General features: G+C 42.3%; 1 protein-coding gene across 2 annotated transcripts in view; it reads left to right on the forward strand.

Moving 5' to 3' along the window:
* Positions 1 to 25,332, forward strand: part of PIK3CG (phosphatidylinositol-4,5-bisphosphate 3-kinase catalytic subunit gamma) — a 67,273-nt gene that overhangs the window by 22,900 nt on the left and 19,041 nt on the right. For both annotated transcript variants that reach the window (XM_075927028.1, XM_075927021.1), the window contains exons 3-6: positions 6,757 to 6,822; positions 6,932 to 7,157; positions 15,800 to 15,903; positions 24,535 to 24,681. In XM_075927028.1, the coding sequence (XP_075783143.1) occupies positions 6,757 to 6,822; positions 6,932 to 7,157; positions 15,800 to 15,903; positions 24,535 to 24,681 (543 nt within the window). The remainder of the gene's footprint in view (positions 1 to 6,756; positions 6,823 to 6,931; positions 7,158 to 15,799; positions 15,904 to 24,534; positions 24,682 to 25,332) is intronic.

Raw genomic sequence — 25,332 nt, forward strand, 5'->3', positions numbered from 1 at the left:
TGCTTGCAGAGTTGTGTGAAGAATCTTTCATACTTCTTTGCATTCATTTTATCTGTCAATACTATCAGTCATTTACTGTCACAAATACTAAATTTCTCCCTAAAATGTAAAAGAGTATAAAACAGTAAAATAAAAATACATAAATAAAAGACATGACAAGGAACCATGGTACTGACTTCATAGGTAGGATTTCTTCATTCATAGAAGAGTCAAAATCAAGGTTTTAATGGAATGTGAATTATAATCCAGTTTGCTTGAAATATCTCACATGTGGTCTGCTGGTAGCCGGCACTTTGGTTGTTGCTGAAAGCTTGAGCTCATTTATATGACACAGCATTTTAGAGGATCGGAATTTGAAAAGGGAGGTTTCACAATAGTTTGTTTTGGGGTGGGAACACTGTATCATAACTTCCAGACTGGAGGGCAGATTTTAGGAAGGAATAAACAACTGAGGCATTTTTAGTTTCTTTTCAAAACAAAAGTAAAAATGCTAGGATGAAACTTTATATAGTGTAAATGTATATCCAGCAATTCTGGTCCTAGTCTATTCTGTACCTTTCCATACCAGGTAGCTCTCTCTCTTTCTTTCTTTGTAAAGGTTATACATTCCACAGCAGCAGAGACAACTAGACACCAAGGAATCTTTGAACAAGTTCTTCAGTAACAAGGGGTCAGTGGGCCTTGTAAGATGCACAGGTTCAGACTGGTAGTTGCTGATGCCTAAGACAGTGAAGTTGGAGCTTTCAAATTTGCAGGAGTGGTGCTTCTGACAAAGCCTGTGTGTACTTGCCAGCATCATCTTTACTTGTCTGGAGGTTGGGCTCCCCAGACTGGATGTATGTAATTCAAGATTTGAAAATGTTAAGGCCAAAAGTTAACACTCTGTGCAGTCTGACCTCCAATGTAACTGCTACTTTGTCTACTCTCCCTTAAGATAGTTGATCTTAGAGACAAATCAATTATTTGTTTATTTTAACATGTTTTTGCACCCAAGTTAGGGGCTCAGTTAATATGCAGGCTGGAAGACACACAAGTGCGTGCAATACAAATGCTATGATTTTTTGTCTTTGTTTTTCTAAAAGAATTTTAGGAAGAAATAAACAACTGTAGCATTTTTAGTTCCTTTTCAAAACAAAATAAAAAAGCTGGTATAAAACTTTTAATAAATTATAGAATACACAATAGTTTAATGTAAAACATTATTAGAAAGATGGGCGCTTTTTTTAAGAACGATGACGGTTTGAGAATGAAGAAATCAGGATATTGTAGTTCAAAAAACCTCAAATTTTAAAGTCTATGGAAATACTTGATTCCAACCTTAACTCTGTTCCTGTTCCCCTGACAAACTTCTCTCATCTAACTTTTCAAGTACAGTCCCTCATTATAGTAGAGCAAAGTTTATATGCTAGCTTAGGACCTGGAAGGTTTTGCTGGAAAGTGAAGACTGGAGCTTCTTCTAGTTCACATGTGGGCAGTAAGCCGGACATGGTTCCCTGGGGTTAACCCTTGGCAGGCTGCTGGCACTGTATTTACCCGCACCTCTAAAGATACAGCCCCTCAAAGCTCCCATTCACCATGGATCACCATTCCTGGCTACTGGGAGTTTCAGGAAGTGGGGTGGACTGGGAACAGCAATTTGCAGTGAATGGGAACTTCAAGTGGCCGTACCTGTGGAGATGCAGGTAAATAACGCACTGGCAGCTTGCCAGAGACTATAACCATGGTGAACCGCATCCAGCCTGTGGATACCCTGACAGAACAGTTAAGAGGCCACCTCATCTTATATACAGTGTTACCTTTCGCATATGATTCATAAAAGCCTTTTGAACTGCTCCCCACCATGATCAAGAAATTCCAATTCTACCTTATTCACACTCACTTTAGCAGTCAGAAACCAAATTATGTTTTTTTCAAATTCACCTGAATAAAAGTTCCATGCTCTAAAGTCTATACAGCCTTGTAAGAAAGGTCTCAAATTCTCCTTGCGCTTGATATAAAATGACAGGAGGGGTGAAGATTATATTATTACACAACAAAATGCTATCCTTTTGTACATCAAATACCAGTGAGGAAGACTGATTTTCTTTTATATGGAAATTAATGGGGTTCTTCCACCAGTAACAGGATCAATGGGGAAAAGGTATGTGTTGGAACTTAAATGTTTCCAGACTTTCTGAGATTTAGGTTCTTTGAATTACCAAATTCTAGTTTCTTGGCATGCAAACATTTTCTTTTAGACACAACAGAAAACATTTTATCTGAAGGATTTTGTCTAACATTGTAACTTAATTTAAAGTATGGTTGCATGTTAAGTTCTGTTCATTTTTTTTTGTTTAATATTGAAGCAATATGTAATTATTCAGCTATGGTTTACTGTCAACAATGCTATTTTAAATGCTATTCAGAGATACCTTGCAACCAAAATGAACCCTTTCCTTTTCAAATAAAAAAAATCAGTTTGGCTGGTGTTTGGTACAGATCACATAGTTTAATAATTTGTCTTGATAGTTTACAATATTTTGAAAAAAGAAAATTATCCGTATATTTGAGAAATAGTTTTTGCCTGTGGTTAGTAACTTTTTCATTGAATATGGTGCTCTCAAACTTTAAAAATATAATAATCACACAATTCTGTGGAATCCTGCCATTTTAATCAGCTGTCGGAAAAAGTGAGTCTCTGGGTCTGTTTTTCAAATCTCTAGAAGCTTCACTTATCACTGGAACAAGACTAGGTGAGCTAACAAAAATGATTTTAAATTTCGAAGTGGGAGCATGCCAGGTATTATCCAGCATAGCAGCTGCATGTCTGCTGCTCCCGTGCAACCTTGTGATTAGACCCATTATCTTGGCAAACTTTCCTGATGATGGTGCTGTGCAACTTCTAATCAGAGAGCAGACTGCTATAGTCTTGAGCTGTTATAGTCGAACTCTGAGCTACTCAACTTTGGAAGCCCCAGGGGCCACAATGATACTCACAGTACATGCCAAGGGTCACAACCTAAGTGTGGTTGCATATACATGCAAATATATATGCAAATAGCTTATTTCACACTGACAGGCAGGAATACAAAACACTTCCCACAATGCCCCGGCGCTCCTGGCACCTCCTCCGTAGGGGCCAGAAATGCCAACACCCTGTAGCCATCTGTTTCAGCCAGCCTGTCTGCTTGCATCATTCAGTGCTCACCCCCTGCCCTCCCCTTCCGGGGAGGCGCCTCACTGTTGTGGAGCATGTTCCCAGTGGAGATCATGTTCAAAGGATCTCACCTACAGGTCATGTGTTGAGCCCCGCGTAAACCCAAACTGCACCACAGACTACAAACATACAGGCCAACAGGACTCATGTTGAGTAGCCCTGGTCTAAATATTGAGACAGACATGCTTTATTGCTTCTGTAGATCAAGTAAATCCCTCTGTTCTCCCCACATGCTCCCTGCGTGTCACTTTCCCATACCCCTCTATTTCACTTTCCCATATTCCTGCAATCCCCATCCTACCTCACTCATTCCCCCATATCAGGTTCCTCCATTCTTTTCCATTCAAGGTCTTTGTATGTCCTCCCTTTAATCTCCATATCAGGATCTCTGTGTGCTCGCTGGTTCTCCCCACAGGGGCTTTTTGTGCCATCCCCATCACCAGTAGTTTTACTTTCCTTTCTGTCTAGGAGATGGGTCATTATAAAGACTATAAAGTTAAGTGCAAGACTTTTCTTTGCATTGCTCAAAGGTGTGCTAGCCACTTTACAGGCAATAACTCAGTGACCCCTTTCAACTCAGCCTTCAGGGGAATAATTAAATTCAAGACCCAGTTCTCTTTTTGTCAGTAGAAACTGAAAGTTGGCATCACTATTCCCTCTAATCTGTTCCATCCATGTGCTGAATAATTGTTTTATTCACCGAGGCATATGCGAATATGCACCATCCATAGAAATAAAAAGTCTGCCTAGGGTGGGTACTAGGCTCATCAGGTGGGCAGCATTTGACTCTCTCTTGAGTGAGCACACAACTTACAGGGAACACTGCATAGTTTCTGGCTCACCAACTGCTGTTGAAATACACTCAGGTTCTGGGGGAAGGGAAAAGGGATGCCCATGTTCAGAAATGCTTTAAAAACTTGATTTGAGAAAAATTTAGTTAACAATAAATATGTATTAAAAATAGTTCAAAATAGATGTACAGAGTCTTTCCTTACAGTTTTTCATATCTTTCTATTAGGAACTGATTTTCCCAGTGAAAAGGATATATTGCATAACTCCACCTTCTTCCCGAGTGAAATGTAGCACCGGTTGAACCTCTCTCATCTGGGACTCTGTGGTCTGGCAATATCCATGATCCGGCAGGACTACAGATGTTGCTAGACCAGAGAGCTCTGTTCACAGAGGTTGAGAGCAGCAAGGAGCAGAGCTGGTATGGTCAGTGGCAGCCCACAGGATCAATGACCTGGGGGTAGAGAGCTCTGGGAGACACTGCCACCCTGTGGGGCTCCAGGGGCAGGGAGCCCCAAGAGTGGCTGCTGCCTTGTGCAGGGCCAAGAGGCGGGGGGCAGGGATCCCTGGGAGCAGCTGCCATCCCACGCGGGGCTGAGGAACCCTTGGAGCAGCTGCTGCCTTGCGCAGGGCTGCGGAACCCTGGGAGCAGCTGCCGCCCCATGCGGGGTCAGGAAACCCCCGCAGCAGAGCCCCATGAGAGGGCTAGGGGCAGCAAAACCAGGCAAGTGGGCTGCAGGAGGTCAGGCCTCCGGGTTCTCCTGGGGTAGCAGCCAGGAGGGGAGCCCCAGGAGAGCACAGTTGCCTGACTTCCCCTGGTCTGGCAAATTCCGTTGTTCGGGACCACTCAGATCTCGATGGTGCCAGACCAGGGAGGTTCAACCTGTATTAATCAGTCTCACACTCTTAAAGGCAATAAGCAATTACTGGAAGTGTTAGAGGAGATTATTGCATATTGATGTATTGTCTGGGTTGTAGAAAGCATGAGGTATATATTTGAGGCATATACTAGTAACCTATTATTGCTCATCTTGTTGTGGTTATTGCTGTTGGTATCAGTGAATCAGATTGCTTATTGCCTGAACCTTAGATATTAATGATTAGTTTGTTTGAAATTTGAGTTTTGGCAATTAGTAATTAGTTTTTTTAAAATACATTAAAATACAGTATGATGATGAATAAACTGCTCTATGATTGGCTGAAACAGATTGCTCCATTGTCTGAGCGAATCAAAACACAGCATTTGTGGGTCTACACAGCTATTGGGAGGTGTGATTACAGCACATGTGGGCATAGCTGAGCTAACTTTGATCTAGCTAGCTTGCTTGCTAAAAAGAACAGTAAAGCCACAGCAGTATGAGCGGTGACTCGGGCTACTCACAAGAATACAAGCCCACCCAGAACTCTGGGTATGCACTCAAGCAGTTGGTCCATATTGCTGCAAGTTTGCTATTTTTAGTGAGCAATCTAGAACAGCTAGTTCAAGTATGCCCCATATACTGCAATCACATCTCCTGATTGCAACAAAGAGATGTTTTGTGTTCAAGTATGCCCCATATGCTGCAATCACATCTCCTGATTGCAACAAAGGGATGTTTTGTGTTATCTGTTTTGGGGACTCCTCATCTTAATGTCTTAGTGCTGTCACTGTACTTCTCCACTAGTCATGAGTGTTAACTTAGCCTGGATGTCTACTTCTCCAGGTGTGTCATGTGGTTCGATTTATTTTAGATCCAAGGGAAACCAGGACACTCCAGGGAAATTTAACCACTTTCTTATTTATTGCAAGCTTTAAGCAGTTAGTACAGTTGTTTAAGTTTTACAAGCCTTAAAAACAACTACTATACAATTAAACCTTAAATATTATAAATTCTGAAGCAATAAATACAGCGCAAAGCAATGCAAAAGCAATTAATAGAAGAGCTAGTATAATACAATAATAAAGCCTTGTTCACTTACACTTCACGCATATGCTACCTATAGTACCAAGCAAAAGGTCATGGTTCCTTTGATTCCCATGCATCGGAACGCCATGCACTGGGTCGCAGGTGTGAAGAGCCTATTTACTTCTACATCGAGCAGGACCTGTGGGTCAATCGTACCCATTCCCTCTCATTGATTGTTTTTATTAAGCCCATTTTATAGTAAAGCGAGACTTGGTTGTTCTAATAAGATTTACCAATTGATTACTTACTGTATAAGATGCCCAATGCCCCTATTTGGGGTATATCCTTCTACCCAGGATGTTTCCTAAAACGATATGCATAGTTGATAGTTGTATGACTGCATCTGCCATTTTTGCTTGTCAGAAACAGAAGTACCAGTACAAGGTTGCTTGTCATGTGTTCTTGAGGTGGTCTATCTGTACCATGCTTAATCTGCATTGTTATGCAAAACATTCCTGCCTCTCAAACCGTGCGTATGTGCACCAGTCTTGAGACAGGCCTGGGTTTTGATTTTTAGAGATCTACACTGTGATCAAGGAAGACATTACCATTTATTGTCCAGGCTCCCCCACAAGGTGTCTTTTGTTTGTTAATCATCTGTCACAATAATAATGTCTCCAAAAAGTAGCGAGCACAGCATCCTAGAATGCAGGGATCACAGCACTTTTTACGTTGAAGACCTGTTCTTTGCCATATCATTTTTCCTCTGCCAGAGCTCTATTCTGTTGATGTCATCTGTAAATTGTACTTATAAGAAGGTGAAACAAGGATTATAAATATTGAAAATAAAATGTATATATTTTTTGTTTTTATATGCATTTTTAGGCTGTGAAGTTTGAACCCTATCATGACAGCGCACTGGCCAGATTTCTACTAAAACGTGGTTTGAGAGTAAGTACTTCAGCATTAAAGTAACATTGAAGTTACAGGCATTGTTAGAATGCACTGTTTCTCAAGAGAATGGCATGTATATTAATTCTAGCCTTTTCTCTGCCTTTAGAACAAAAGAATCGGTCACTTTTTATTTTGGTTTTTAAGAAGTGAGATTGCTCAGTCCATGCACTACCAGCAGCGGTTTGCTGTGATCCTAGAAGCCTATCTTAGGGGCTGTGGAAAAGCCATGCTACATGATTTCATGAAACAGGTTCAGATAATTAAGTTGCTGCATAAAGTCACAATGGATATAAAATCAGTTTCTGCTGAAAAGTACGATGTCACCGCTCAAGGTATTTATTCATAGGTATTGCTTCCTTTGTTATGTAATGTATGTGTCTTTTTGCTCCGTGTGTAGTAAAACTAAAGCTGCAAACAGTACTGTTTTTCTGTAATATCCATGAGAGTAAATTACTTTGCTACTGAGCATCACAATTAATTGTTCTAAATAGCTACATAAGTTGTGGATGTCAATAAGCAAATAAAATATTCAGCTTGCAGCAGCATTTCAAAGGATCAGCACCATGCGGAGCCCAGGATTAGCGGTGCAGCACCATCGCTGCGTTTCAAAGGGGCAGCGCAGCACAGAGCCCAGGATCAGCTGTGTGGGTTGCTCCTTTGAAACGCTGCCACAGCGTTTCAAAGAGGCAGTGCTGCCCAATTGACTACCATATCAAAAATGCATCAATTACCCGACACTTAACATCCTTAAACAGGACCTGAAAAGAGTACATGGGTGATTGAGTGTGACCGCTCTGCATCTTTCAGATGTACTCACATGACTGACTGTTCCACTAATGATTTATCTAACTTGTTTTTGAAAATGTGATATGTTTCTGTAACCACTACATTTGAAAGCATGTCAGTGCCTAGTTGTGCTTTTTTGTTTAAGAAATATTTCCTGTTACTCACAATTTTTTTCTTCCTTTAACTTCAGCCTGTTGCTCCTTTTCCCCACCATCTTCATTGACCTCCTTTATTTATGTTGTCAGTTTGATTGTGTTGGATCATGTCTTCTCTTTTTCTAGTCTTATCAGTCTTTTAATCTTATCCCATAATTTTTGTATCTCTTTTCCCTGCCCCCCTCCCCCCTTTCTCAGTACTTTTGTTTAGTCTTTTTTATTTTCCCTCATTTAGGTTCATAGTATTCCAGGTGCAATATCATCATGGTTACATATGCAAATATTTCCCTCTTTTTTTATGTCAGAACCCTATTATTTACATCCACATTTTTTTCCTACAAGGGAAACGTACTTGAATCTTATACTTGTTTTGCTATATGCTAAGGCTATGTCTAGACTGCTGCTTTTTTCAGCAAAAGGTACGCGAGTTGCTTTCCGCAATTTACATGCCTTTTTCCGATAGTTTTGTCAGAAGATGCTTTTTTGAAATTTGGCCCGTCCACACTGCGCCAAATTTTGGAAAAACCTCCTCTTTCAGAAGAGCCCTTCATTCTTGTGGGAGAAGGAAGACAGGGCTTCCGAAAGAGTACGTTTGCCCTTCGCAAAAAATGTCGGAAGAGCAGACACTGGACATGGTGAAGTTTTTTGGGGATACCTCTGGTATCCCAGAAAAACTCCATAGTCTAGACCAGGCATGTCCAAAGTCCGGCCCGCGGGCCAAATGCGGCCCGCGGTCGGATTTAATACGGCCCCCCGCTTCTCCCGGCTCCCCGGTGCTTTTTTAACTGGCGCGCTCAGCACGCCGCTTCGGGCCGCCGCCGCCGCCGCGGTCCCAAACCCTGCCCCTGCACTCCGCTTTGGGGCTGAGAGTGCAGGGACAGCCCCCGCTTCCTCCCCCTCTCCTGGCTCCCCGGAGCTCCTCTGACTGGCGCCGCTTCCGGCCGCGCCGCCGCCGTCCATGGCAGCCGCTGCGGTCCTAAAGCCCTCCATGTAGGGCACGTCCGCAGCCCCGCTCCCCCGCTTGGCTATGGGTTCGCCCTGCCCCCGGGCCGCCGTGAGGCCAGCGTGCCCTGCGCTCTCCGCCCGCCTCTGACCCTGCAAGCCCTCTACCTTGGGGCTGAGAGTGCAGGGACGGACTCCGCAGCTGCTGAGATCAGGGACGGACTCCGCAGCTGCTCAAGCTCAGTATCTGTGATTGGCCCTGCGCACTGTCAGCTTCCTGGCGGGCTCAGGCACGTGGAGCTGCGAACATTAGAGACTTCGCCACAAACGGGCTCAGGCACGTGGAGCTCATCATTAGAGACTTCGCCACAAACAGCCACAAAGGCAAGAGAATTCTTGTTGGGCAGTGTATTAGTGCAGTGTATTACTTGGGCAGTGTATTAAACCTCTGGCACTGCGCTCACATGATCCCTTCCCCTTCTGGTCAATTTAAAAAAATGGCGACTGTAAATAAGAGAAGGAAAGTTGACAGTGAGGGGCCGCTGCTTCCAGGACAGGTGGAAAGTGGAATATTTCTTCACTGAAATAGAGAATCACTGTGTTTGTCTGATATGCCAAGAGACTGTGGCTGTTTATAAGGAATTTAATGTCAAGAGACACTACCAGTCGAAACATAGCACATACGACAAGCTTACAGGGCACGACCGCAGTGAAAAGTTGAAGCAACTTGAAGCTGTTTTAATGTCACAACAGAAATTTTTCATAAGAGCCCGTGAGTCAAATGAAAATGCCAGAAGGGCGAGCTATGAGGTGGCAACGTTAATTGCTAAAAATTGCAAATCTTTTGCTGAGGGTGACTTTATCAAAGAATGCGTTATGAAAATGGTTGAGAATATCTGTCCCGAGAAGAAGCAAGAGTTTTCCAACATTTGCCTGGCTCGTAACACTGTAGCACGGAGAATTGAAGAGATTTCATCAGATATTAAGAGACAGTTGACATCCAAAGGAGTGGATTTTGACTTCTTTTCAATAGCCTGTGATGAAAGCACGGACCTATCTGACACAGCTCAGTTGCTGATTTTTATGAGAGGGGTGGACGATGAAATGAATGTGACTGAAGAGCTACTTGACCTCCAGAGCCTTTCGGACCAAACAAGAGGAAAAGATTTATTTGTTTCTGTTAGTTCCGCCATAGATGACATGAAACTGCCTTGGAACAAAGTTACTGGGATTATTACTGATGGGGCACCTGCCATGGTTGGTGAACGAAGTGGATTATCAACCCTAATCTGTAACAAGGTGATCGAAGAAGGAGGCAAAGCTATTAAACTCCATTGTATCATTCATCAACAAGTTCTCTGTGCTAAACATCTCAAATATGATCATGTTATGAAACCGGTGCTAAAGACTATTAATTTTATTCGCTCTAAAGCCCTGTGCCACCGCCAGTTTAAACAGTTTCTACTGGACATCCAGGCTGAATACGAAGATGTTTTATATCACAACGATGTAAGATGGCTCAGTCAGGGGTCTGCACTGCAGCGTTTCTACTCTCTCAGAAAGGAAATCGGAGAATTCTTGGAAACAAAGGGACAACCAATGCGAGAACTATCTGATCCTATTTGGCTGGCTGATTTGGGGTTTCTAGTTGACATAACAAAGCATCTGAATGTACTGAACACGAGTCTTCAGGGGAAAGATGCAGCGGTGAACCAGCTTTATTCACACCTCAAAGCCTTTGGGACAAAGCTGCAACTTTTCATAAGGCAGTTGTCACAAACACAGCCCAATACCATACATTTTTCAGCGTTGCAGGAAATAATGAACAGTTTTCCACAGGACAATATCAGTGCGCAAACGAGCAGGTATGCAGCAGACATTGCATCTCTGGCTGGGGAGTTTAAACGGCGCTTTCAGGACTTTGCAGCTATTGAAAAGGAGATCAGCCTTTTCTCCTCTCCATTCTCTGTTGACCCCGAGGATGCTCCAGATCAGCTGCAGCTCGAGCTCATTGAGCTGCATTGTGACAGCGAGTTACGCAGTCGTCACCAACAGCTCTCTCTTGTGAACTTTTACCGCCAACTGGATAAGAGCCAGATTCGAACATTGGCTAAGAAAATGCTGAGCTTGTTTGGCTCAACATATATGTGTGAGAAGACATTCTCTGCTATGAACTTTAACAAGAACTGCGTGAGGACAAGACTAAGTGACTCTCACCTGCGTGACATTTTGCGCATCAAAACCACTGCCTTTGAACCAGACCTAGCCTATGTACTGCAGTCCAGATCTCAGTTTCACCCTTCACATTAGTGTAGGCAAGTTTTTTTTTTTCAATTGAGATGAATACATTGTAAAATCTCAGTTAATGTCAGTTGGTCTAAATCAGTTATAAATATATTTGGACACAACATGTATAGTTGGTGTTATGTCGTTTGCCGTTTGCAATAAACTTTGCATAAAATAGTTAATTTGCATTTAATTTTAATGGTTCAAAGAATGTCAGGCAAAATGGTCGGCCCTCACGCATGTTCACTTCATCAAATCTGGCCCTCTTTGAAAAAAGTTTGGACACCCCTGGTCTAGACATAGCCTAACTCGTCAAAATAAATATCTATGTAATTGTTTCCTCTCTTTGGCTATTTCTACACAGCAACATTATTTCAAAATAACTAGCTTTATTTTGAAATAACTTAGTCCGCGTCTACACAGCTGTCAGTTATTTAGACATAATGTCAAAATACTGTCAAGCTGGAGGACTTCTTACTCCATCCTGTAGCCCTCATTTTATGAGAAGTAAGGGAATTCGGAGGAAGTGTGCTCTATTTCGAAATAAGCGCTGTGTAGACAGCACCAAAACTCAAAATAAGTTATCTCGAAATAAGCTATGCAATTGATATAGTTCAATTTGTGTAACTTATTTTGAGTTAAATGCTGCTATGTAGACACGCCCTTTAAGTTCCAGTTCTGAGTTCTTGAACTAGATCCGCCAGGAAGTCCTATTATTTATAAATACTTCTGTTCCTTTTTTAAAAAAAATCAACTAGCTCAAAATCCCTATTTTGATCACTTTAAATAGTTGGTATTCAGTTTCTTAATATGTGATTTTATATCCGGTACCTTATGGAAATTCAGCGTATGTCTACACGACAGCGTTATTTCAAAATAGCTTATTTCGAAATAATGCGTCTACACACAAAATGTGTTTCGAAATATCTTTTTGCTGTTTCAAAATAGCGCGTCCACACTGAGTGGATGCTGAATCCTATTTAAGGTCAGCCGGAACTAGGTCTGGCAGGGCACCGGGTCAGGACTTACTGTGTGGGGCTGCTGCCTGAGGGTATCGGAGGCCTGTGCTTAAAGGAACCCCCCCCAGACAGCCAGTTCTCAGGTTTCCCTGCTTGCTTGTCTACCTCGATGAGGGACAGCAAAGCATTTTGTCTCTGTGTGCTTTGGATGCCCTCACTCGGGACACCACAGCACTCTGTAACATGGAGCCAGAGCTGCCCATGGGCACTCTGGTGCTTCTCTTGGACACATTGCTGTGAGCCTGGCTGCACTTTCTGCAGGCTGCCATCCGGGAGGTCCATCGGGGGGCTGTCATTATCCAGGAGGCCCTGCGAGAGAGCTTCCACCCTGAGGAGCACCAAGAGCCTCCCTGGTCTGCCCCACTGGGGGCTTGTGCCTAATTCCTCCCTCACCCCCCTTCCTGATGTCAAATAAAATACACGTATTTTCATGAACACAAGCTCTCTTTATTTAACAAAACTGGGGAGGGGAACTGAAACTCTGTTGAGACTGGGGAAAGAGGGCGGGAGAGGAGAGAAGATAGGGTGAGAGAGGGGAGGGGGAAACCTGGGAGGCGGGAGCTGGAAGGGGGAGGCAAGGGGAAGAAGGGGGAGGGGAAGCTCAGGGCTCAAGATTGGGGGTCTCGCCGAACCAACTTGATTTTCATGCAAACCTGCTCCTGGGTTCGCATGTGGCCTTTGGTGGCCAGGCTGGCAGCTATTCTGCCATAGATGGCCATGTTCCTCCATCTAGTGCGGAGATCATGAACGTTGGGGGCATCCTCCCCCAAACCTGAATAAGGTCCATGATCTCCACGCTGGACCAGGAAGAGGCCCGCCTTCTCCGGCCTCTGGCTGGCTCCTGGAGCTGGCAGACTGCTCCTGGGGAGCAGTGGAGGGCTGGCTGCCAGTGGCTTGCTGGATCATGTTTTGGGGCTACTGGGTCAGGGGCAGTGACTGCTGGCAGGCTTGGAGCTGGCACAAACACACTGGCCAGAGTCTACCCCTTTAAGGGCTCCGGGAAGTGGGGGAGAGAGTGGAGTGTTTTTGGTTGAGGCTAGAGTGGCCACCAGGGCACCTTGGGAAGGCTGGAGGTCCCCTATTTCAAAATAGCTATTTCGAATTTGGCGTTCTTCCTCGTAAGATTAGGTTTATCAAATTTGAAATAAGTCCTCCACTATTTTGATTTAATTTTGAAATAACGGAATGGCTGTGTAGACGCTAGGATAGTTATTTCGAAATAACAGCTGTTATCTTCCTGCTCAGATGCTCAAATTAGGTAGTAAATCAGTAATGACATTTTCAAAAGCTATTACATTTATTTGAGAAGGCCTATTTTAATAAATCCTAGTTTTCCCTGAAGGAAAGATGTCTAATTATAATGTTCACATATTGACTCTTTTATCTTGCACTCAGATATTTTTCCCAGAATAGGTATCACATTAGTCATCTGGTATTTTCTAGGCTCTTCTTTCCTAAAAGTATCAAAGATAGATGTCATTAGCTTTATTCAAATCTTGGGTAGCTCTTAATTCACTGAACATTATAGCAAAGATTTTGAGACTTATTTTCTGTACTAGTATTTCTAAAATTCTGTGTAGATAAATGCTATGTCTAGCTGCTTCATTTTGCAGTGCTCCTTTGTCTCCATTGTAATTTTCTTCTTTTGTAGTATAATTATTTAAATAGTTCCATCAATATGAGAGGGGGGGGCACTTGAATAGCTAGAACTTGTGCATATAGAAATCCCTGTCTTATTTTCTTTTTCTTTTAAATCGGTGTCCTGTTTGTTTAATATGTAAGACGAGTAATTTCCAGCATAGTGCAGAGAGGGCTCATGACGGGCTAGCTAAAATGGAACAATGTGTATTGCATACAGTATTACCTATTCCGGTTTAAACTGAAGGAGCAGAAATCTGGAGAAACTAAGAATGAATCTGATGATTTGCATATATGCATATTCATTGCATTATTTACAGAATCTGCTGATGTTCTGTTTGCTAGAATTTAAAACTGACAAAGATGGAATATGGAACATTCTTTAAGAATACAGTAATTGCTTTGCCCCTGGCTGACTCCAGGTAACTAGGGGCTCCTTAAGGCTGTGGCCCTGGTTGCTTCTTGCCTTGGAGTGAATGGAGGGTTGTGGTTGGTTGCTCACTCCTGGACTGACTGAGGGATCTTCCTGCCATCAATTTGGGGTAATGGTGGGCAACCTGCGGGCTGCATGCTACCCACTTCGGCTCCACCTGTGGCCCTTGGAGTCCCTGGCTGCCCTCCTCTCCCATGCCTATTGGGGCATCAGAGGCCCACACATCCTGCTTCTTGCCCCTCACCTGATTCACGTCTCCTCCAAAAGTGCTGGGAGAGAGGAGAAGGGTGTCTCGGGTTCCAGTGCCCCAGTGGGTGAGAGGCGTGTAGGGGAGAGGGCAGCCAGGGGGTCAGCAGGCCACAGGTGGAGCTCCAGTGAGCCACAGACTGCTGCCTATTACCGAGGAGATGAAGGGCCACTCATGCAGCCTAGCTACCATTCCTGGTTGCCCTGGTTTGGGGGATACTGTAACTGAGCTCTTAGCTTTGACTATTCCTTGCACCCTCTCTTGTGAACATGGGAGCTCTAGCTGCACCTGCCTTGCTGCTGATGGAAAGCCCTTGAGGTCACAGAGAGGGAGCTAGAGCAGTGCCCAATGTTACTATATCTGTAGCTCCCAGTTTATGGCCAGGTGCAGATTGGAGGGACTGTGCTCTAGGCTACATCTCTGGTTAATCTTCAAGGTTGCAGTGTTAGTTGCATTGTGTCCAAAAATAATGAGACTGGCTTAAAAATAATGAGATGTGTTTTAAAATGTCTTCTAGTTTTGCGCCACGGGTCATGTTTTCAGGCTTTTTTGATGAGTGATAAAAAGTTTTTAAAAAATGAAAGATGAAATTCTCCTATAATCACCTGAGTTCAGGAGTTGGAACTGTAAGTAAACCACCAAATTCCACAAGATTTACAGTAACATAATAAGAGCTGGTATCACTGTGACAGGCTCTCCATGGTTAGACACCTGAGAACACTTATAGTTAGGGATGCTCTGTCTGGTTAGACCAGGGGTAGTGTGCAATAATTTTGATAGGGGGGCACTCCAAGATTTTGGTAAGTGTTTAAGTGGGGAGCAGAAGGAGGTGGGGTTCCAGAGGAAGGCTCTGGCTAGGAGGATCTTACCTTAGGCAGCTCCCTGGCCAACAGACCAATGGGGACCCTGAGGCAGGCTCACTGCCGGTTGCAGCCCCATGCTGCTCAAAATGGCTGGAGGCTCCCACCATGTACCGCTCTATGCTGCAAGCTCCTGGCAAGGAGGGACTTTGTGCGCTGTCCCCACTGCCTTCCCAGTCATCGCAGCTCCCATTGGTCAGAAACCAGTCAGTGGGAGTTGTGATGATTGGCTTGGGAGTGGGGGCAGTGTCTGAAGTCTCCCCCTTGCACCAGTAGAGTGCAGTGGCTAGGGGGAGCAGCTAGCCATTTTGAGCGGTCTCAGGCTGCAGCAGACAGAAAGCTCACTTTGGTGTCTTGGCATGGCGAGCCACAGACCAGATCAAAAGGCTTGACAAGCTGGATCTTACTTGCCCCTGGATTAGGGTCTCCTTGGATCTGCAAACCAGGAGAACCTGCTAGAAGGTCCTAGGCATAGGCAAATTCAAAAAGGTAGCTAAAAATAGGAAACTTGCTTCCAAATCCTGAGACTTAAATCATCTGATGAACTGTAACTTTCTGCTTCTAACTTTTGTGTCCAGTAGTGGTGACTTTCTTTTTTGCAATTACAGTTATCACCCAGCTGAAACAAAAACTTGAAAAACTGCAGAACAGCAAACTTCCAGAAAGCTTTAGAGTTCCATATGACCCGGGGCTGAGAGCAGGAACACTTGTGGTAAATATATTTGATCATTTGCAAATACGTGTGATTCACAAATCTGCCTTTTCAAATTATGTACCCAAAAGTCTTGATTCACTTCTGCCACAGATATCCTCATCTCATCTGTGGATTTATCTCAGTTCACTTTGACAGCCCTATCTTTTGTGTGGGCTTTGATTCATAGCTCTCATCTCAAGGAAGTATAAGCAAAAGGCTGCTGCTTATTTCATGTTCAAGGAAGAAACATGGTGACAAAACACTAATCCTCAAATAGCAGATCTGGCTTCCCATTAATGTCAAGATCTAGTTAGAAACTGGCTTTCTTGTATCTAAAAACTTCTATCTATAGACTTGCTCCAGTCTACTTTACTTGCTTTGTATCTGTCAAGTCCTCCAGTTACTCCCCTGACCTGTGATGGATCACAGGCCTCGCACATGGGTCCACAGGTCCTCAGGCAGCACTCAGACCATGACTGCTAGCAAATCACTTAATAGCTAGGGAAAGGTCCAGAGAAGGTCTAGCTTGCACAGGACCCTGCCCCAAAACACTGGGGAAACATCCAGACCCCCAGCTGTCTAATGAGAACAACATAAACCAGGAAGTAAAACAGGAAGTTGTTTGAGCAAGTAGAAGCTTACCTGATGCCTTAGCCCAGCATTCCTGCCTGTTCCTGGTTCCTGCTTCTCTGATTGCTCCTGGTTCCTATCCTCTCATCCCAGACTCTGTCTACTACCAGTTCCTGCTGTCCTGCACTATTTTGGCCCCACTGATCTGCCTTACCTCTGACTCTGGCTCTGACTCTAATCCCTGGCCTAGCACCTGACTTTGTCTCCAGCTTTGAACATTAGGCTTGACTCTGGTTCTGACCACTAGGTCTGACCACTCATGCCCTGGTCATCGCACTACCCATCTAATACTGATCTCTCCTCTACATCTCAAATTATTTGATTGCCTTTTCTTCGCTCTCTGTCTTGAGTTATTACCTTATTTTTAAAAACAACAAATAGTCTGGTAGCACTTTAAAGACTAACAAAACATGATACCATCTATGTGTTTTGTTAGTCTGTACAGGATAAACTTAAAAACCAACAAATAGTCTGGTAGCACTTTAAAGACTAACTCGGCTACCCCCTGAAGTTTTTTACCTTATTTTTGTAACTATTATTTAATTCTGCAAAGGGTTAGAGTTTAAGTGGTGGTGATAAAGAAAATATTCTGTTGTACAGTTCAGGAAGAGAGGCACAGATGGCTTTGTATTTGCAGAAGTGGTACATTTATCCAAATGCAATAAAAGCCATCACAGTGTGGACCTGTCTTTTAACATAACTAATGTAGTATCATTTTGTGTAAAATGACCAGAGGTGTAAAAGTCTCTTCATTCATAAGTCTCAGAGAGGTAGCTTTGTTAGTAAGGTTGTGTCTAGACTACATCCCTCTTTCGGGAGAGGGATGTAAATTAGACACTTGGAAATTGCAAATTAAGCTGGAATTTGAATTTCCCGTGCTTCATTTGCATATCCATGTCATGGTGCTTTCGAAAAAGTGCTATTTCGAAAGTGAAACCTCAAGTCTAGACACAGCTCTTTCGAAAGAGCGCCATGATGCGAATATGCAAATGAGGCATGGGAAATTCAAATACTGGCTTCATTTGCAATTTTGAAGTGTTTAATTTACATCCCTCTGTCGAAAGAGGGATGTAGTCTAGACACAACCTAAGTGAAAAACTTAAAATAGTTCTGCAGCATGGTAGAGACTGTTGTGTCCTGTGAGTACTTAGGCACCATGATCACAGATATTTATCTGTAGAGGTAGGTTGCTGTGGTGTGACTATAAGTCAATTAAGCAGTTGATGGGCTATTTACATGCTGTAGATAGAAGTCAGAATTATCTGGATGGAATTTTCTTTAGACACTTTGCTGTCACATCTGTATTTGATGCTTTCCCTAGAGCATGGGTTCCCAAACTGGGGGGTGTGAAGAAATTCCAGGGGGGGCGCGAGGCGACCCAGACTCCCTCCTCCCACCCCCATCAAGTTTGCTGCCCTGTTCAGTTCCTGTTCAGTTCCTTTTTTTTTTTTTTCTCAATAAGTTTTGCTGCTACTGGGGAGGCGGGGGCATGAGGGTTTTTCAAAAATCCAAAAGGGGAGTGGGATGACAAAAAGTTTGGGAACCACTGTCCTAGAGATTCTGAAGCTCACAATTCTAGCAACACTTCTCTAGACAAGGGAAATAATTGAATTATAGGTGCAAATGGTGCAACATCAGATGGCAGACAGTTACTCACAAGTTGTCTTTTTCTTTCATTCCTTGGATACTAAGCTCAAAATAATCTGTGATCAAAGAAATGTTTATTGTAGAGGTCACTTTAGTTCAGTGTGAGTTCCACCTTCCCTTCAGACTTTTTATATTTGTTCATAAACTTTTTTGGGCTAAAATTTTCAATATGTAGTTTCTCAGCCCCAAATGTTTGAGGCCAATCAATTCAGTATTTTTAAAGTAATTAAGATTAAAGGTTGGGAGTTTGACAGGTAGCTATAAAGCCAAACTAATTAAAATGCTCTGAATCAAAATAGCCCAGCCTTGCATAAGCAAGAAAAGGGTATTTCAAAGCAAAATTCCTTTCAGAACCCCCACTTCCATCTGCTCTTAAAGCAAAGGCTATCTCTAAACTGCCCTAAATTCTTGAACTACTGTCTTGACTGAATTAAGGATCCTTAAGTGATTAAAGAGGGTTAATTTACTTAATATTTTTAAGAATAGTGAATTAAGGAAACCTCTGTTAGCTCCAAAAGCGAAATACAATCTGGCTGTGCAGGAGTATTAGACAGGAGCCTTTGGGAGCTCTAGCTCGTTTTCAGGTTCAAAGCACTTACAATGATTTTTAAACTCCTCAAACTAAATATAATTACAGCTAAGATTATGTTACAGAGGTTGCAGAAGTCACTGAATCTGCAGCAGTGGAGGACCCTGCAGTAGCCAAGCCTCAACGGGCAACAAAAAGGACCTTCTTGCAGTTGCCCACCAGCTGCAGATGGCAGGATGCCCTGCAACTGACCAGCCATTGTTGCCTTCTCAGTTGTCCAGTGCCAGGAATCTGTAACCAGTGCGCACCTCTTCCTCGCAGCCCTCAGGTGGCAGTGACAGCAGAGGGGCTCAGCAGCTCTAAGCACACAGGAAGCCCTCCCAGCCACTGGGCCTTGGGACAGAGCATGGGTGAGGTCATGCCCTGGCCTGCAATACCTGTCACCCGTGATGTCAGCTTTGTTTCAAAGTGACCTATCAGTCTCAGAAAGCTCAGCTCTAGTCAGGCTCCTCCAGGCTTTGTGGCTGCCTGACTTTGACAGGCTTCTGCATTTTAAAAGTTTCCTTTTTCCTTTTTTTTTTCCAAAAAATCCTTTCAATATTTTTAAATAACTTTTCACCAAATGCCAGTGATTGAAGATTCAATAACAGTTGGCACATTAATAAACTAAAAATCATTATGCAATATTTCCTTGTTTTATCCCTAAGCCGTTAGTTGGATTTGTTTCAAGTCTAGGTTATTTTAATCTTTTATAGATTTTACTTAGTTTTAATACAGTTATTCTTTTTCCATTTACAGAACACTTCCATATAGGTTTTTACTTCCTAATGAAATTTATCTTACACTACAGTTAAGCAGAGCTTTTAGATAAATGTGTTAATGGTTAAGATTCATTTCTTTTATTCACTGATCTTTCTTGGTGCTCACCTATTTCTGCTTCCAAAGTGCACAGCCATCTGAAAAAGAAAGCACAACCTATTGTGGCTTCTTTTTGGAGTCTCTACACGGTTTTAATTGAATAGCATGTCTTTACATTTGTTTTATCCCTTGAGATATGCTGCATACTTCATGGGAATACACCTTCCTTCTGTAGTGCATTTCTTACCCTTTATTTGCCATGAAATCTTGATAGCCATATTAATTTTCACATCAAATGTAGCTATTTGTTTCGTGAATAAAAAGTTTCCATGTACATACCCCATGAAAGTGATTGTCTGATCACTCAAAGCCATCTTAAGACTCAGTATTCAAAACATTTCTGCTCCTCTAACAGTGGCCTCCCCATTCACAAACAGTACTTTGCTGTTACTTCAGAGGTATAATGTTTAATTTTCCATTCACATGCTGCAGCTCTTTTAGTTGCTGATTCATGACTACAAAAAGATCAATAGTCACTCCCTACTTTCCTGATTCCAGCCATCCATGCTATAGCCACAACTATGTCCTTGAGACCTTATTTAAAAAGATGTTGCATTTTATAAAAGTATTGAGGTAACTAACCCAGATGACATGAGCTACTTATGTTTGGGGTGAGGAGGAAAAACAACAACAACAACAACAAAAAGAATTTAATAAAGATAACAGCAAACCTTGGCAGCTGCTCAAAAAGTTCCTGTCAGATTTTGTAACTTTAAATGGAAGATTGAAATGGATTTTTAGAGGAATCTTTTAAAAGACAATTAATTTTAGACACATAAAATAGGGTTCTACAAGCCAAGAGTGTGTTTTTGGATCCTTAAAACCTGACTTCTTAATTACACAAATATATTTAATTTTTTTTTCTTTTAAGTATTTTGATCAATGCCACTTGTTTTGTTTTTAATTGTATTTTATATAACTATACCCTGACTACTTTCTTTACTAGTACATTTGGAGGCAGTCAAGTTCAAATGGAAATCTTTTTTTTTTCTTTTTCTTTTTTGTGTGTGTGAGATTTTGATTAAATTATCCATAGTCCAGTGATTTAAATCAGAGTATCTTTCTGCCTACTGCAGTCATTTACAGTTGATTTTTACAGACTATTCAATGCCTATTCTCCTTTTGAAGATTCCTGGGACAAAAGCACACCTTTTCTCTTTCCTCCCTGGGAAAACTGGATTGAGTTATACTGCCACAACCAGGTTTTATCAAACCAAGCACACTCTTTTCCTCTCTTATTGATTATTATGCCCAATATCAGCTTGTGTAAGCCTTTCATCAATCTATAAAGTTTTTACTAATTGCATAAATATTCCCTTCAACTCCTCACTCTTTCCCTAAATCACTTACTTGTTTCCCAAAGTGACACATTTCTCAGCCAGTTTCTTTGAATCTGAACTTACTTTTATGCTTAAAAGGTCTCAGAGAGGTAGCCGTGTTAGTCTGTAGATTAAAAAAAAAAAAAGTAGTACTGTGGCAATTTATTGACTAACAGATATCTAGTATCGTGCTTTTGTGGGTAAGACCCACTTTTCTGCTCCAACTCATCTGATGAAATGAGTCTTACCCATGAAAGATCATGATACTATATATTTTGTTAGCCTCTAAGGCAGGGCTACTCAACACACAGCCCACAGGCTGCAGCCTATTTGTTTGCGGTGTGTTTGGGGCTCAACACAATGCCTGTGGGTGGGATCCTTTGAACATGGCCTGTACTGGGAACACGCTCCAGGCAGGGTGAGCATTAAAAGACGCAAGCAGATGGGCTAGCTGGAATAGATGGATACAGGGTATCAGCGTTTCTAGCCCCCAGGGAGGAGATGCCAGGAGCGCTCGGACATTGTGTAAAATAAGTTATTTGCATATATATTTGCTTGTATATGCAACTACACTTAAGTTGCGGCCCTCGCCATGTTCTAGAAGTATCATTGTGGCCTCTGCGGCTTCCAAGTTGAGTAGCCCTGCTCCAAGGTACCACATTACTACTCGTTTTTATTTTTGTGCTTGTTTTGCATTCATTCTTTAGTTACAATTACTGTTTTCTTCATGGGCTCCCATGGGTCTTATTCTGTAATGTTTCCAACATGCCTTTGTTGTGCTCTGCCAGGCATCCTATTATATAGGGATTCAAAGTGGCCCCCTGTATTGCCTGTATGTTATTTAATTTCCTATTATTTCTTTGGGGAATCCATAGGGACCTCCTTTAGATCTAAATCACTTTTCTGGTGCCCTGGAAAACTGAAATTTAAACCTTTTCAATGCCACTGCTAAACTTGGGTTGTGATCCTTGCAAGTAAAGCTGCATATATAGTAAACTAGACATTGCCTGCTCCAGATAAACAGAATCCAAATGTACTGCTATATTCGGGTTCTCCTTGGATCAGTGATGATTGCTGGGAGGGACACAAGGGAGGCACCAGCCATGTGACCACCCGCCCACGACTCCTCCTGCGCCACCCCTAGCCCAGAGGAGGGCTGCCCTTCGGAGGGTGCAGGGGCGAGACAGCTCCACAGGCCCTGCCTCTTCCCACTCCACCTCCATTCCACCTCTTCCCCCCCCCCCAATTCCCACCTCTGCTCTGCGCCACCCTTCCTCTTCCCATCCCTGCTCTGCCTTCATCCTATCGCCACCCCTATTCCACCCTTTCCTCCAAGCCCCCTCTTGTGAGTGATGTGGCCAGGGGACTACCAGGCACAGGCATCATCATCAACAGTTGCTCCCACCTCCTGCACTTACAGGCAGTGGTGGGAAGCTGAGCAACCCATCCCCATCCCGCTCCACTGCCCTGTCTCCTAATCACATTGCTCTGGAGAAGCGCAGCTGGGAGCCAGGAGATCAGAGCAGGCTGATGTTGGATTGCTCCATTTCCTGCTGCCATTGGGTATGTCTACACTACCCAGCTAGTTCGAACTAGCGGGGTAGTATAGACATACCCATTGATTGTGAGGGTGGGCCCGATTCCTACTGCCAGCACCAGGCCCCCTGGGAGTCCCCTAGGCCTTCCTGGCCCCACACAGCCCCCCCAAAACATGGGATCTTCCTTTGTCTTGCCTTGTCCTAATGGATGGGACAGCACCATTGCTGGCTCCTTGCCCCTTCTTCCTGGCACATGGGTGGGCACATGACCCTTCATTCCTGCCTCTTCCCCTATTTATCTTGTCTCTTATTGCTAGCCTCAGTGTATTCCTGCTTATCTTAACTAGCACAGACATCCTGACTCTAACATACTGCTTGGTAAACTCCTATTTACCATAATCCTCCATTCATCTTCTCAATCATGCCCACTAGGAAATGGGGCAAATTACTTAGGTCACACCAGGACTACAGAGAAAACTAAAATATGAGGAGGATGAGTAGGGTTACCATATTTGAAATTTCAAACAAGAGGACACTCCTGAGAGGAAGTGTATCAGTATCTACCAACTCACGTTGTATTAATGTATTATATTAATATAACATGAGTTGGTAGATACTGATGCAGATACACTTCCTCTCAGGAGTATCCCCTTGTTTGAAAGTTCAAATATGGTAACCCTAAGGATGACTTGCCGAAAGTCTGTTGTAAAACTAGGAACAAACCACCAACTCCCAGTCCTATGTCTTAACCGATTTAAAAAAAAACTAACTGGATTTTTAATTTTTTTTTCTACAAAAGAAAATTACTGAGCTGGCAGGAAAGTGTTATGACAGTGTTAAGTATGGGAATTTATAAACTTAAAAATCAGAATAATCCAATAATTAAGTCTTCTCTTGAAACATTAACTCATCCATATGTTATATGTGTGCAGTAATTACTGATTTCTTTGTGCAGTGTAAACAAATTAATATTAACATATGCACATAAGTTTACATGGAACAAGGCAATCAGGAATAATATATCATATATGCCACATGTGTAATCTGCCTGAATTAACTTTACTGGAAAAATTGCAGATACATTTATTGAGTTTCAGTGATGGATTTCCCAAGCTTGAATTTTTGTATTTTATACATAATTACATTAAATTACTTACTGCTGTCATACTGTAAGAATGTAGACAACACATGCTTTGAAGGGTGGGTTTTGGAGATAGGAGCTGAGACCTGTTTGTGGTTGTTTTTGTTATATACAGTAAATACAATGGTCCAGATAAGCAATGTAAATCAATGTAGCTCCATTGAAGTCAATGACTTCTAAACTTGTTTATCCTACATGAAGGTCTGCCCAATATATGTTTCTGTGATGTCTACCATAAATTGGAAATAAAATAAAATGCAGTACAAAGTAAGAAACAACTAATAATTCTTAGTATTCCAGAGACTTAGTGATACAGATGTGTATGTACAACTGATCTAGCTTCAGATGCCCTCAAAGATGTAATTTTCTTGCTCAAGGTCTCTTCATGCTTTTTAAAATACCATGTATCATTGATGTTTAAAGTAGACCCAATTCATTCACAAAGAAGTCATTAGGAGCAATTTTCAGGGGGGAAGCAGAGAGGGAAGGAGTACAGGTAATATGTGTTTCTACTGTGCAAAGTAAGAATAGAACTACTGTGTGGGTTTCCATGCTTATTGTCTCCCTATGATTTCAGGATCTCCTATTCTTGATTCACAGTTTAGAAGATGGTGCGGTTTGTTTTTTAATGGCCAATTCTATAAATTTAGCCTGTGGTCTGAGAGTGAAACTAGTTGTTTCCCGCTCATGCATCATCAGCAGTATTGAAAGTTCTGCATGCTAAATTAGGCCTTTGGCAACTAGATAACACCTTCCTCCCCCAACCTTGTAATGTGTCTCCACAGGCACAGTTGATTAGAATTTAGTAAACAGTGTGGTGATAATGCATAAAAAGGAATAGAGTCTGAAGCTAATTCTGCATTAGCTGTGTTGACTCTGCTGTGCCAATGGGAGTAAAAAGCTTAGAAATGAATTCATCTTTTACAGATTGAAAAATGCAAAATAATGGCATCCAAGAAAAAGCCACTTTGGCTTGAATTTAAATGTGCAGACCCCACAGCCTTATCAAATGAAACTATAGGCATTATCTTCAAACATGGAGATGACCTTCGCCAGGATATGCTCATTTTACAGGTACGGTTGCTAAACGGCTACGTAATACGTATAAGAACCATGTGAATAAAGTATTGTTAAAAAAAACCTTTTCCTGTCATAAATGTATGTAAATTGTATTTATGGTACACTTGGAATGTGAACTTACTATTTATTAAATCATACTATGATACTGCTCAGAAGCCTCAACCAGGACTAGGGCTACTTTTTTATGACCTGTCAGTACTTTATATCACCTTTGCATCTCATGTCTCCTGTATGCATTTGGATAGATGATAAAATTGAGACTCTGGTTTCCTTTCAAACCTTCATTATCCACAATATAAATTCCTCATTTTGGCCCTCGGGATCCATTTCCCACTAAAGGAAAAACGTATTTTTTGTAAACTTCCAAAGATGAAAGAGGGACACATTGCATTTCTCCTGTGTGACCTTGGTGGTTGGTCTGGTGATGCTATTCTAGTAGCCCAGTTTACCAATATTCGAATTTTGGGGGATTTACATGAAAGTTGGTGTTTAATAATGTGGTCAGTTCTTGTCTGTTGAAATATGGCATAAAATAAATATGTATGTTTTATCTGAGAGAGAGGCATGATGTGAGGACAGGACTGAGAGCCAAGAAGTATAACGTTCTAATTCCAGTCCTGTCACTGGCTCTCTGGTTTCAAATGG

The sequence above is a fragment of the Pelodiscus sinensis genome, chromosome 1, assembly GCF_049634645.1.
Source record: "Pelodiscus sinensis isolate JC-2024 chromosome 1, ASM4963464v1, whole genome shotgun sequence".
NCBI classification, from domain to species: Eukaryota; Metazoa; Chordata; order Testudines; family Trionychidae; genus Pelodiscus; species Pelodiscus sinensis.